At 40.3% G+C, this 13,068-nt stretch overlaps 1 protein-coding gene across 3 annotated transcripts in view; it reads right to left on the reverse strand.

The window, feature by feature from the left end:
• Positions 1-13,068, reverse strand: part of sipa1l3 (signal-induced proliferation-associated 1 like 3) — an 84,826-nt gene that overhangs the window by 26,300 nt on the left and 45,458 nt on the right. For all 3 annotated transcript variants that reach the window (XM_032590682.1, XM_032590680.1, XM_032590681.1), the window contains exons 3-5: positions 7,726-8,388; positions 5,290-6,262; positions 2,368-2,498 (exon numbers count right to left, since the gene is read on the reverse strand). In XM_032590682.1, the coding sequence (XP_032446573.1) occupies positions 2,368-2,498; positions 5,290-6,262; positions 7,726-8,187 (1,566 nt within the window). In that variant the 5' untranslated portion in view covers positions 8,188-8,388. The remainder of the gene's footprint in view (positions 1-2,367; positions 2,499-5,289; positions 6,263-7,725; positions 8,389-13,068) is intronic.

Genomic DNA, 13,068 nt, shown 5'->3' on the forward strand with positions numbered 1-13,068 from the left:
AATAAGTATAAGCTGCAAGAGGAACAAGTACTTTTTATCAATGTTCAAGATTTATTGAAAACAAGCTGAATATATCTTGATAAAAAAGTTGCTCGTACGCTAGTTTTGTCTTGCATACCTGCACTAAAAACTAGAAAAATACTTGGGGTTTTTTGCAGTGTGCACAGCTTCTAGAAAACTGCAAACTACAAACATTGTTTTTTTTTTGTTTTTTGTTTTTTTTTTCCATTTTTTTCTCCGAAGAGTTTTTTTTGCGGCGCTAGTGGCTCGTATTTTTTCAACAGTAGGCAGACAGGAAGGAGGGTGAGGAGTGAGGAGAGGGGGAAGACATGCGGCAAAGGTCGTCGGGACCGGGAGTCGAACCCGCGACGTCCGCGTCGAGGACTAAGGCCTCCAAACTGTGCAGAATTAAATGACATACTTAGAGAGGAAGGATATTTGAGAGGCGCTGCGGCTTGAGTGGGACAGAGCAAATTCAGAAATCAATGTCTCCCTTCTTTTTTTTACCCCCTCTGTGGGAACAGCAGGCCTCTTTCTGCTAGCTTAGCTCTGTGAGCTTGAGCAGACAGGCTCCATTGTTGTATCAGAGCTAAAGTGATGAGGCCAGGCAGCCATGTAATCCAGCTAAAGACAACACCACACCAACCACAATGAAGACTTCACTTCCACTAAGACCACATCAACATAATGAACACGGCGGGAACTTTGTTTTTGAGTTTTTACAATGTTGAGACCAAAAAAACCCAATTCCAACAAAAAGAAGTGACTTTTTTTTAAGACTCCCAAGACCCATGTTGTGTTCTTTTTTACTTACATTTTGGAAGTGGTGACCCTGAATCTGGTAACATTATAACAAATAAGCATAAAGCATGCATTTGTATTCAACACCCATAGCTGTGATATCGCATAACAAAATCCAGTGCAACCAATTACCTCTAGAAGTCACCTCATTATAAATAGAGTCTACCTGTATGTAATCTAATCTCACTTCCTGATCACATGACATCCAAATTTAGCATTCTGGCTTAAATACAAAATCTCATGCACATCATCCTGAACACAACATCCACATTATGGAAAAACTGTGGTGGAAGTATCATGCTGCGGGGATTTTTTCCTGGGATGGATAAAACATAGAAACCCAGGAAAACCCTGTTAGAGGCTGCAAGAGACTTGAGTCTGGGGCAGAGGTTCACCTTTATGCAAAGCAACAACACCAATACATATACAGTCGAAGCTGCGGTGTGTGCTGCAGGTTTCATACACTTTTTGCCACAGTAAAATTTAAACAAAGTGAAGGTTCAAATTTTTCCAGCACAGCATCACATGTTGGAGAAAAACAAACAATGAAAATGAACTAAAGAACACACTTTCAATTCACTATTAATAATATATTGTGATAGTATTCTACAATCAACAGCAGGGACAAGGTAAAGTCAAATATGACAAAATTTTTGTTTTGAAACGTCTTGACTGGTCTGAGAAAGTTACAAAAAGAATCTCTAAAAAGTTTTCTCGCATTTAACAAATAGGAATAATTTTGTTGATTCTAACTGATCTAAAACAAGAGAAGTTTGGTCTGATTTAACTTCAGATAGTGAGATAAAATATATCTATGTGTCTCATTATTATCTTTAAATAATAAAGTTGATTTCAACTTAAAATACTGCTTTCCAAATGTAAGCTTTTAATCAAATGTTAGCTTGCACTTTATTACTAAGTGCAGTTTGACCATCAAGCACTTTCCAAACCTTGGTAATTGAAATTCAAACATTTTCAAGGGTTTCAAGCACCCGTACAAACCTTGATGTTAGAACGACGTCGACCAAGGCAAAATTCACAAGAAAATCTGAAAACCAAATCCATATGTGCTTTCCATCCAGTCTGACTGAGCCTGAGGTGTTTTGCAAAGCAGAATTGACAAACATTTCTGTCTCTACTCAAGATGCAGAAAGCTGGAAAGGTATAAATTTAGGGAATGTGGCCCTACAAATAATTGTCTCAATGATAGTTCCTTAGAAAAAAAAAAAAAAAAATAGAAACTATTTCTAATTCTTCTTCACAGTTTAGTACTTTGTGTTGGTTAACCAGAAAAAAAAATCCCAGTTCACACATTGCACTATATTTTGTCCATGAAAGCAAAGCAAAGTTGTCATTGAAGGCATGCCAAATGCTTCAGACACAGCACATAGTGTTTACTTTGGCTTTTATGTGCACAGACTGAACAGGTGGAATGTTCCCAGTGGCAGGACAGACACGAGGCTTAAGCTGATGGGTGAAGGAAGAAAAACTGGGACAGAGACGGGCCAAAAACCTGGGTGAGGAATTAACCTGACTCATCACTGCATTGTCAATCAGAAATCGTACCTCACTGGTCCTGACGATTATGCGGTACTGGTACTGGTCTTTGTGGTCTTTGGTATCCTCCACTTTCTCCCTGCGAATGCTCACGGCCACGGGGCCCAGCTTATCGTCCGTCCCGAAGTAGTTGGAGTGGTCTGGTGAAGGACAAGGATTAACCAAGTTTACAGTTTGTGCTGAGAAAAAGTTTTCATCTGTTTACGTCTGAACATGAGGTGGTGTTATGTCTATGGCTACAACACAGGAGAGGCTGGTACACCTTGCTTGAACTACAATGGTCATAAAAAGTCAAATATGACCGTAGATCTTAAACAGATGCAATGAAGTTTGTTCTTTAACTGTTGGTTCAAGAAGAAGTTGGTCAGAGTTGCAAGTGAGTTGGTTTACATGTCTACAAAGTGGAAAGGAGAAGAGAATGTGTTGAGTCATGGGCAAAGCAGACACTATTATAATATTATAATTGATAATAATTACAAAATCAGTTTGAAAAAGTTAAGTCAGGATCAGGGTGCAAAGAAAGGGTTGAAGAAATAAGTGGTCGATAGTTATCAGATCTTTTACTTCTATTGGATGTAGGAATGATGAAGAAATATAGGTTGAATAATTAAATTAAACGATGCACCATAAGACTTTCTTTAACCTAGATTGATTTATGTTTGTCTTTGAACTCTGATCTGTCGTAATTTTAAGGGCTTTAACACATAAAGAAAACAATATAATCTTAGTTTTTGATTGATGCATAAAATTTAACTAAAACACAACCACTACAAAGATGAATATTTCCTTTGTCACCTTTAAAAGATTAAAAAGTGTAGTTTTCAAAATGTTTTGATTCCAAATAAATCAACTGTGACTGTTTCTACTTATTAAACATAGAGAAAGCTGTTGACAGACCGCACAAGCATCTCGCACAGCTGCTTCCAAAGCTTCAGAGTTAAGGCCTCTTCTAGCGAACGCCACAGGCAGCAGCGTAAACACAAATTATCCAGACTCTTCAGGATGAATACAACTTGGCAGATCCCTCCTCTAACTGGACTGAACAGGGACAACCCATCTGTGAGGAGACTCGTGTCTGATTATCTTGCTTGTCACGACCCGTAGCGAAAATGTCAGCTTTTTGATGAAGATCCTGACATCCACAGAAGCCGTAGCCACAGCAAAGACAGAAACACCACCGGAGCAGCGTTCAGGGGGACAGCTAAGACGGCATGGAGTCAGAAGACCTAATGTATTTTTGGAATGCTAACCTTTATTTGTGTGGCTGCAGCCCTGAGTCTTCCTCGCATACGATGTTCAAACATGCTTGTCTGCACGCATGCTCCTAATAACATTTGTCACTAATTAGTCCACAGCCAGATGATGCTTGCCAAAGGGGAAGTGACATCAAAAGTGTCTGAAGAGGTGATGCCGAATACAAATGGCCACACAGATCACATTAACCACTTACTTTCTGACACTAAAAGCCAGATGTAAAACAAAGCTGAGATGGCTCAGGTGTCAAATACTGGCTGTGTATCATCAGCTCAGAGTTTGCCAACCGTCCAAAAGCAGGTACATGTGTAATTAAAACTCCCGGAGGGCTGCCAGTCTACTTAACTCTGCTCTGTCCCAGCTGATTATTCAAAGCCAGTGGATGACATCTAGGAAATAAGACTCTGGCAAACAATATCGACAGAATAAGACATAAACCTGAATGACAGAAAAATAGCAATGATATACAGACATGACTCTCTGTAGAAAAACTAACAGTAAATAAATTAGATGACATTTAGTTATTAAATACAAGTATAAAATTAAATTGTGGTTGCAGCTTCTCAACTGGGATCACTCGTAGATTCCTTGTTGTATTTGGCTTAAAGTATTTTTCTTTCAAGCATGTTTGCATTAAGGCTGCAGCTTACAATTATTTTAGTGATCGATTCTACTTTGACAATTAGACGATTCTAATGAATCATATCAACAAAATATTTAGCTGGTTGGCTATAGTCAACCTTCTATGAGTTCTTATACCTGACACTGATGATAATGCTTAATTGGAAGTAAAATCTCGACCCAATTACCAATATAGTGAAGTGCTGCGTCTAAGCACCACATTATAGAAGACAAAGGTAAAGCGGTACTGATTGAGGAGAACAGAGGGTGGTACCAGGGTTTTTAGCTTTAAACAGTACAAGAAGTGTACTGAGATAAAATAAAGCTTCAGTTGTCTGTGAGGTACGGCACATTTTATTATTCTGTTGCAATGACTAATGCTCTCAGCAGCAGACATGGTGTTCAAGCCCAATCTGACCCGACTAATTAACTTTAATTACAGGCCCAAGCCCAAAGTAAAGCAGACATACTATTTTAATTACGATTTTACTGCGTTTGTTTTCAGGCTATGATTTGAGTAAGCAGTGTCCCTTCTCCAGTTATCAGCGTTTGCTCCCAGCTCCATCTTGTCGCTTGTTGTGTCTGCTGGGTGAGTCAAGTGTAAGTCATCTGGGATATGTGATTGATAGGAGCAGAGCAGGACTGGGTTGGGTGCGCATTAATGTGCAGTGCGCTGTTACCGTCTAATGATCATCTGCTCCTTTCTTTCTTCTTTTCCTCAACAGGGTAAACTACCGCCTCATGTGTTTAGACAATAACAAGTAGATTAACTTTATATCGTGCATTCTTGTTTATTTTTCTCTGTGCTGTACACATTGTAAGCTTTATAAATGTGAAACAGAAGCCTGAGGACCACACGACCAAGCAAGTTTTCAGGTCGGGTTCTGGTCATAAATCTAAAGTCTACAGCAAAATAAAACAATTTTGTCATGATTATAAGTCATATTTTTGAAATAATGGAGTTGAGGTAATAATCCAGCCACCAACCAACCAAACTAGCTAACAGCCCATCCCTGCACCACGGGTCAAATGTGTTGCAGTGTAACTCAGCGTTACCTTTCCCATGGAAGTAGTCTCTGTAGTAGCGAGCCCCCTGGTCTACATGCTCTATGCCGTATAGTTTCAGTCTTTCCAGCCTCATCTCCTGTTCTTCAATGGGGATCTCAAGCACAGATATGCTGGCATTACTCTTCCTCAGCCACCCTCTTCCTCCATCTCCATCTCCTCGTTCTGCTGAGGAGCTGAGGAAGCTCACGTTTCTCTCCCTATGCCCGCCTATCTCATTGAGGAAGTGGGGACAGGAGAGGAGCAGTGGGCTTGAAGTGTGCGCTGCAGGCCCATCTAGAGGGTCCGCAGGTAGGGAGGGGACTGTGGAGCTCTGATCGAGGTTAAGGGTCAGATCCTCAATGCTCGAGTAAATGGGGTCGTTCAGGTTCGGAGCTGACAATCTGGAGCTAGACAAGGACGAAGCGGCCGATGCTCCGGTGGCAGTGTTCCTCCGCTGAGTAGAAAAGCCGCGCTGAGATGCTGCCTCGTGGAGGTCGAACAGGACGCTCTGAGCATCAAAGTGGACAAAGCTCTTTGGACACACCCAGGGTTTATAAGAGGCATCTGTAGAGCATCTGCCTCCCCTGTCCTCGTTAGCCTCTCCCTTTCCTCCGTCCAGCTCCCCCCGACTGGAGCTCCGAAGCTTCCTGAACAGAGAGGAAGTACCCAGCGCAGACTCCGTCCCACCACTTTTCTTCCTCGCTCTCTCCGTACCGTCCTTCCTGCCCGTTCCTTTGTCATCCCCACCTGTGGGGGCGGGTGAGGGAGCGGCGGGGAAAGGAGTCTTCGACGACGGATCCGGAACTCGCAGCAGCTCTCCGAGTTGTGCGGGAGCTAAACTGCGCTGGTCAGGCCTCTCCTGCTGGAACTGGCTGAGCATTTCAAAGAAGCCTTGCTCCGGAATGCCCTGGATGTCGATGGAAGAGGTGCTGCCGTACACTCGGAACCGGTTTCCAAACCCACCGCCACCTCGAGTCTCCACCTGAAGGCAGAACAAAGAGAAATTAATTAGAAAAAGGTCAGTAAGAGTTGTTTTTTGGAGGGGGAGGGGGTTAACAACAAAGTAATACAGTTTCTGCAAGTTAGTATTTAACTCGCAGTTAAATACTAACTTGTATTTAATTTGCAAGTAACTAAGCAAATTAAATGCAGCACATAAGATGGTCTTACTCCAGCCCTTTTAGAATTAGAACTGAAATGTAATGTTTGCACATACTGTACAAAAACACTATGTGCAAACATGCTTTTTTAAAATCCTTCTTTAAAGATTTTAAAAAAAAAGAATAAAATCTTTTTTATTCTCCTTACGCTGACATTCAATCAGATAAATATTGACTGTTGTAAGTCAGATGGGATTTCTAAAATTATATTGGACACTCTTTGCAGCTTCGGCCAGCATCTTTACAAGGACTTTGTTTTTGTTCTGGGACTGCCACACACAGTTTGCACCAAAACCTGTTCTTCTCTGGAGGACAGAACCCAATGAACAGGGGATTGCCATGGTGTTTACACTTGCATATTATTGTTTGAACAAATGAATGTTCCTGCATCCAAGAATGAGTCACAATGCTCTACTTGATATATTGGCTGATTTTTTTTTGATTTTTCCACAATTTCAAACAAGAAAGCAGTGTACTTGAGGCCTCCGAATACGTCCACAGGTGTTTCTCCAATTAACTCAAACACTTACCTGTCGCATATTATATGTTTATATTCTGCAACACTGAATTTAGTTTTTTTCATTAATCATAATAAAAAAAATGTCATAATGAATCTATGTAACTTTCTGAAATGACAAAAATGTGAACTTTTTTATGATATTTAAATTTTTAGGAGTTGTAGTTGCATATTATACTGTATAAAATATTCAATTGATAAAAAAGTGAAGAAATAATTGTACAATTTAAAGAACTATAAAACTTGTTGGGGCCTAAACTAAGACTGAAGCTTTGGGATTTTGCTGAACCTGAAAAGGAGAAGGGGATATTCTTTCACTCAACCAAATAGAGTCTTTCTCACACTTTGAATTTCTTCACAGTGAGGGCTTTTAAGAATATCTCCATCAGTAAAATAATGTTTTCTTCTACACCACACAAGCTCATTTGGCAACCATTTTCCCCTTCTACATCAACAGTATTTCACCAAATACAAACAGAAAATGTAGCAGACTAAACCCATTAGAGACAAACTAATATTTTCAAGTTCTAATATTTGGGGGAACACTTTATCTAAGCCCACAAATGCTGTAAATACAGCTGGCAAGGCAAAGCAAACCATGGCTTTCTGCAGGCCAACCCAAACTGACTTCCATCTGTGTACCTCATTAGCAAGAGGTTTGTGTCGAAAACCTGGACTGCCGCCACGAGGAAATAACACATCCTCTTCTTCTCAACTCCAACGCAACGCACAGGAAAAGCAGAAATTGGAGAAATATTTCGGACTCACCTCATTTTCATCCTGTTCGCTGAGCGTTACTTCACTGTTGGAGCGCTGTCTCAGTGGTGGGAAGACTCTTAGACTGAGAGGCGAACCTCTGTCACTGACGAACCCCCCGCCTCTGAACTCCACGTCTTTCGACCATCTGCGGGGTAGCCTGGCGACCCCTCCTCGCACCAGCCTGCCGTCGGATGACAAAACCGACGATGAGACGGAGTACTCGTCGTAGTGATTGCTCCCGTTTTGCCCATTTTCGAGCAGCGACTCCCGGGACTGCGCGCGACGGGGAGGCCATTCGGCGATCCTTGCACGAACACCCATTTTGGGCACAGAGATGCGCGGTTGTGCTGCTGGTTCTGTGGGGTGGCCATTGGGGGTGTGACGAAGTGGAGCGTTTTGGGGTAACCCTCCGCCTCCGTCCAGAAGGTCTGAGGAGACGCAGGTTACCCCCCTGTCTCTGTAAGTGTTCATGACGCCCCGGGAGAGCTCAGGGCCGGTGGGAAGGCTTCTGGCATCCCATCTCAGGAGGGGCACTAGGGAGGGGCCCCACACACACTCTGCTGTGGCCTCTAGCTCCCAGAAACATTGCTTTTAGTGGGGAGATGTAGAAAATTCAGTGATGCATGATGGAACAAGTCTGGATCCTCTTCCTTAAGGATTATTCTTAGCTTTCTGAAAGAGAAAGAAAAAAGAACAGAAAGCAATTAATTCAACAAATATAAAACAAATTAGGGCTTATTTTTAAATCGAAGAGCATGCGTGACCCAAATTTTAAAGACACAACCAGAATGAGCTTTGGCTTCAGGAGGGTGACTCACTCAGCTGTAACGTACTGTAAGACTGATAAGCCAGAGAGAAAACAAGGTGAAGGGATATGACAGAGAATTTCTTCCATTGAGGATAATCTTCAAGAGGCTGACATGGAATATTATCACTCAATCCGACGGTTGTACCTGGACACAGAACCGCTTTGCTGCAGATTAAAACATTGAAACACTTGAGATAAATTCTGAAAAATATCATAAACCTAACCAAGTTGCATACAAAACCAATCTAAAGAGAATTTTCACACTACCAGGCATTCAAAGAATGCTACTATTAAAAAAAAAAAAAACATTCCAATCTCCACTTAAACATTCTCCCGTTTCGTTACAAGCAACAATTTATTGTTTTGCAGACTTCAGGAGATAGACCCACTTAAAAAGTAGTGCATCCTTATAAAGCACCTGTTTTATAATCCAATGGCCTTTCAAGGACAGCAGCTCATTCACAAGCATGTTTTGGCAAACTGAAAATCCTTACAGAACTTAAGATAGATACAGTCATGTATCAGGAAAATACATAACTGTGATAGCTGAAAACAATACTGAATATCATTAACCCACATTTTTAGGACTGATATGAGCTTTAAGGGACCTTAAAAGTCAATTCAACTGATTGGGTAACACTTTAAATATAATAACCTAGCAAATATTGCTTCCATGTATACCGCCACAATTGTGTACACAGATAATGTGATGATTGTAATTTGGTAAATTGTGCAGCTCTAGGTTGAAATGATGAAAATAGGAAAAATGTATCATGCCATTACCTTTTTAATTAATTCTTCATAAAATAGCTCAAGCTGAGAGAGTGGATACAGAGTGTCTGTAAAGAGCATTTCCCAAGTCTTTGTTACAGATTCTCAATTGAATTGAGATCTGAACCATTCCCTCAGCATGTTTCTGCCACCACCATGATGGATGATCTCTGAAGGCAATTGGCTGAGCAGAGTATGAAACTAAAGAAGCTAAATAAAAACACACAACACTGATTTTTGATTTTCATTTGTAACTGTGTCTTCATAAATAAGCACTAATTTGGGCTGATCTGTCATGTAAAACGAGAATAAAATACATTGAAGTTTGTTGTTTTGCCAAAACCAAGGATGAACACTTTGAAAGGGGGGGAATACTTTTAAAAACTTCTTCATGTGCTAAAGGCAAGTTTTTGTATGAAAAAGAAGAAGAAAAAAATCAAAGCTGCAACTCTCTTCTTCTCTTTCTATAGAGGGAGACAATTACATCTTTGTGAAATTAACAGGGATGAATAAATACCAGAAGACAGAAAAGGGCAGCAGTGACACAGCATCAGCCGGAGGGGTGAGGTTGGATGAAGCCATAAATAGAGCAACGGGAAAAAGTCAAGAAAGAGCACAGTACATTGCTCAGTGAACCACATGGATGTGCTTCGATATGACAGTCACACAGCATCAACTCTTAATCCAATGGCCTTTCAAGGACAGCAGCTCATTCACAGGCATGCTTTGGCAAACTGAAAATCATTTTTATCCCCCTTTATTAAGAATAGGCAAGGGTATAAAAACAATATATTTTTGTTTTGAGTTCTTTCATTGTTAAACATTAGGAAAGTCTTTTTCTTTCTTTTTGTCCCCCCTGTTGAGGCAACGGTATGACATCACTGGGTGATGCAGCAAGAAATGGGAGCTTGGTGACATGTTGGTCTGTGAATTAAAGTGAAGAAATCAAGCCTGGCCCTTTTGCAGCATCTGTTGCAAGGGTCTTGTTCTCATTAAAATAACCAGTTTTCAGTGTTAATTATATGAAACACTTCCTCTGTTTTATAATCACAGTCTGTGCAGAGATAAAATGAGCAAATAGTGATACCAGTCGATAAAATTTAAAACATGTTTTTGATGCATAGGTTTCAGTTGTATTTGCTGTGTAAATGGCGATACTCCTGGTTGAAAAGGGAGATAATTAATGTAATTATTAAAAATAATCTACTGAGACGCACCAATGGAGGAAAACTCAAAATTGACCAAATTTATCTCCATAAACTAAGCTTCGATCGGTAAGTCTAATGCTGAGGAATCAAAAACTGTTTCCTATTTATTAAAATGATTTTACACTAAGATCCAGCACATCAAATGAAACAGGAAGTTAGTATTGGCCTGGGAAAAACCTCATCTTCAATAATCTTACATGGCAAACAGTGCAGGTCATACATCTTTTCTTTCTTCTGCTCTCACTTTTTGTTTGTAGTGGAGAGCCAAGTTGATATTTTCAGTTTTTTCTGCATAAAATCTCACAAAAAAATAAAAAATACAAGAGCATTTTAAATAGGAGATTTGTAAAAGAAATATGGAGGAAAATGAGCCTAAGAATCTGTGAGGTTTGGTTATTTCAAATAAGGGAAACAGATGAGTGTTAAAAAGTAAAATGTGCTTAATTCATCCATCTGCGCGGCACTCCATTTTGGGATTAAAGCTCTTATCTCCATAAGTCTCTCCTCAAACTGCAGAAGTCACTAAAATATCTCAGTGAATTTGCCCAATGTGTACAAGAACACCATCTGCAGATACTCTAAACCTTTAATAATGTGCAGGTAGTTTTCAACATTCACTACAATCCTCATTCTGCTTATAATAAAACTATTACTTTACATATATTTTCATTTTAAAAAGTTCCTGAATTTATAATATTACTAGTACGCTTATTCATTAACAAAAATAATTTTCTTATTTCTCCCAAACTGCTTATTAACAGTACGTTTTTACATAATCAGGCTCTGATATTCAGATGGTCAAAGAAACTTACTTAAACATTTAGTTGAATCTTGAAGGTTTAAATCCACTAAACTAAATTTAAGTAATTAGAAAAGTGATTTAAAAGCCAAAAAGCAACAAATCCATAAAGAGCTATAAAATATTTACAATTCTTAAATCCTAACCTCTGAAAGCGCCAAATAGAAAGACGTTTTTTTTAGAGGGTTGCATTTCTTTGCTCATCTTGGTTTGTGTGAATTTTAGAAAAATGTATCAAGTCCAGCTTGACGAGGTGTGTGTATTTCACAGCCCACAAGATATCTGCATCCTTGCTGAATCTATTTTTGGGCTGCATTACTCACACACTGGGACTGAAACACATAAAAGCATTAATGATCCCATTCACGGCTAACAGAATCTCACTTTACGTCTTTTTAAGTCGCCACACCAGTGTGTCCTGTCTTTGTTTATGAAGGAGGAAAAGCATTTCCGAGCCAAAGGCTCGTGCTCTGATCATGCTTTCTGACAGAGTCTGTCCTCATTCAAAAGGCCGTCCTGTGATCCACTACGAGACCCGATCCCAGATTATCCGCCCCAGCTGCAGGGGTTGGAGAATGGCTTCATTATGTGGCTGATGAGAGAGAGCAGTCTGTTTGATCCGTCTGAAACACACCTACGTTAATAAGGACACCAAAACCGTGTTGATGCATGAAATGTTACATAAAGAGACGGCTTAATTTGTGTAATTATGCATAACTGAGAAAAGATCCGGGGGGCAGAAATCATCTTTGCTGAAGTCAGAATTACGCACACGCATTAAGGTTCGGTCCAAAGTTCAGGGCATAATGAGCAGACATTTAACGCCTTTTAATTGCTCACATACACTGATTGATAAGCATAAAGATGTGGCACCTCTAATATGGCTCCATCATTCATTCTTTTCTCTGCACACTGGCTCTGACTTGCCCAGCATGCGGCAGGCTTGGCGCATGCACCGCAAACATGCATCGAGGCTGGTAATTACGCTGGTTAGATGGTAGTAATGACAGAGCAAGCAGAGAGGGCCAGCTCGCAAAGGAATGAGCGTAATCACTGTGGAGGAGGTGCCGCCGCCGCTGCTCCTCAGTCACAGCAATGCAGAGGACCTCAGATCAGAGAAGACTGAATAAAAACCTCTGAATTAGAGGCGAGGAGGGATCAACCTGCCATATGTTACAGCAGGGTACACCAACATTCAAAAGTCACGTGACGCAAGAATGCATCTCCCAACACTCAAAGGTTTCTGAGAGTCAACAAAAATATGTGATGAAAAAAGATGACAAAACCAAACCATCTAGAGGTGATCTGAACGCATCAGCAACAGTATGTGTGGGAGAGACGAAGATTTAAGGGCTGGTTTGAAGAACATATGGTGGCACATCCGACTGGCAGACGGCAGACAGGAGCAGAGCCTGACGCCGCCATGCAACACAATGCAGCACTGCATTGTGCAACAAGTCCATGTCGCTGACACATAGCAGCAAGTCTTGGTTTCAACAGATGGTTACAAAGTAAAAGAATTTTGAAAAGTAGACAAACGTAAAAGTCAAAAATGTGGTTTCAATCTAGAGTATTTCAAATATCTTCAAACAATATAAATGTCACGCCAATACAATTAGTATGAGTAAAAAAAAGTCATCAGATTAAGAAAAAGTAACTTCTTGTGCGTTGATTAACTGAAACAGCAAGAAATTAGTAAGAGATTTCCCAATGAACGCTTTTTACCAAACAGTTGAAAATAGTTCTGATAAGTTCTTATCATTTCA

This window comes from Xiphophorus hellerii, chromosome 18 (genome assembly GCF_003331165.1).
Source record: "Xiphophorus hellerii strain 12219 chromosome 18, Xiphophorus_hellerii-4.1, whole genome shotgun sequence".
NCBI classification, from domain to species: Eukaryota; Metazoa; Chordata; class Actinopteri; order Cyprinodontiformes; family Poeciliidae; genus Xiphophorus; species Xiphophorus hellerii.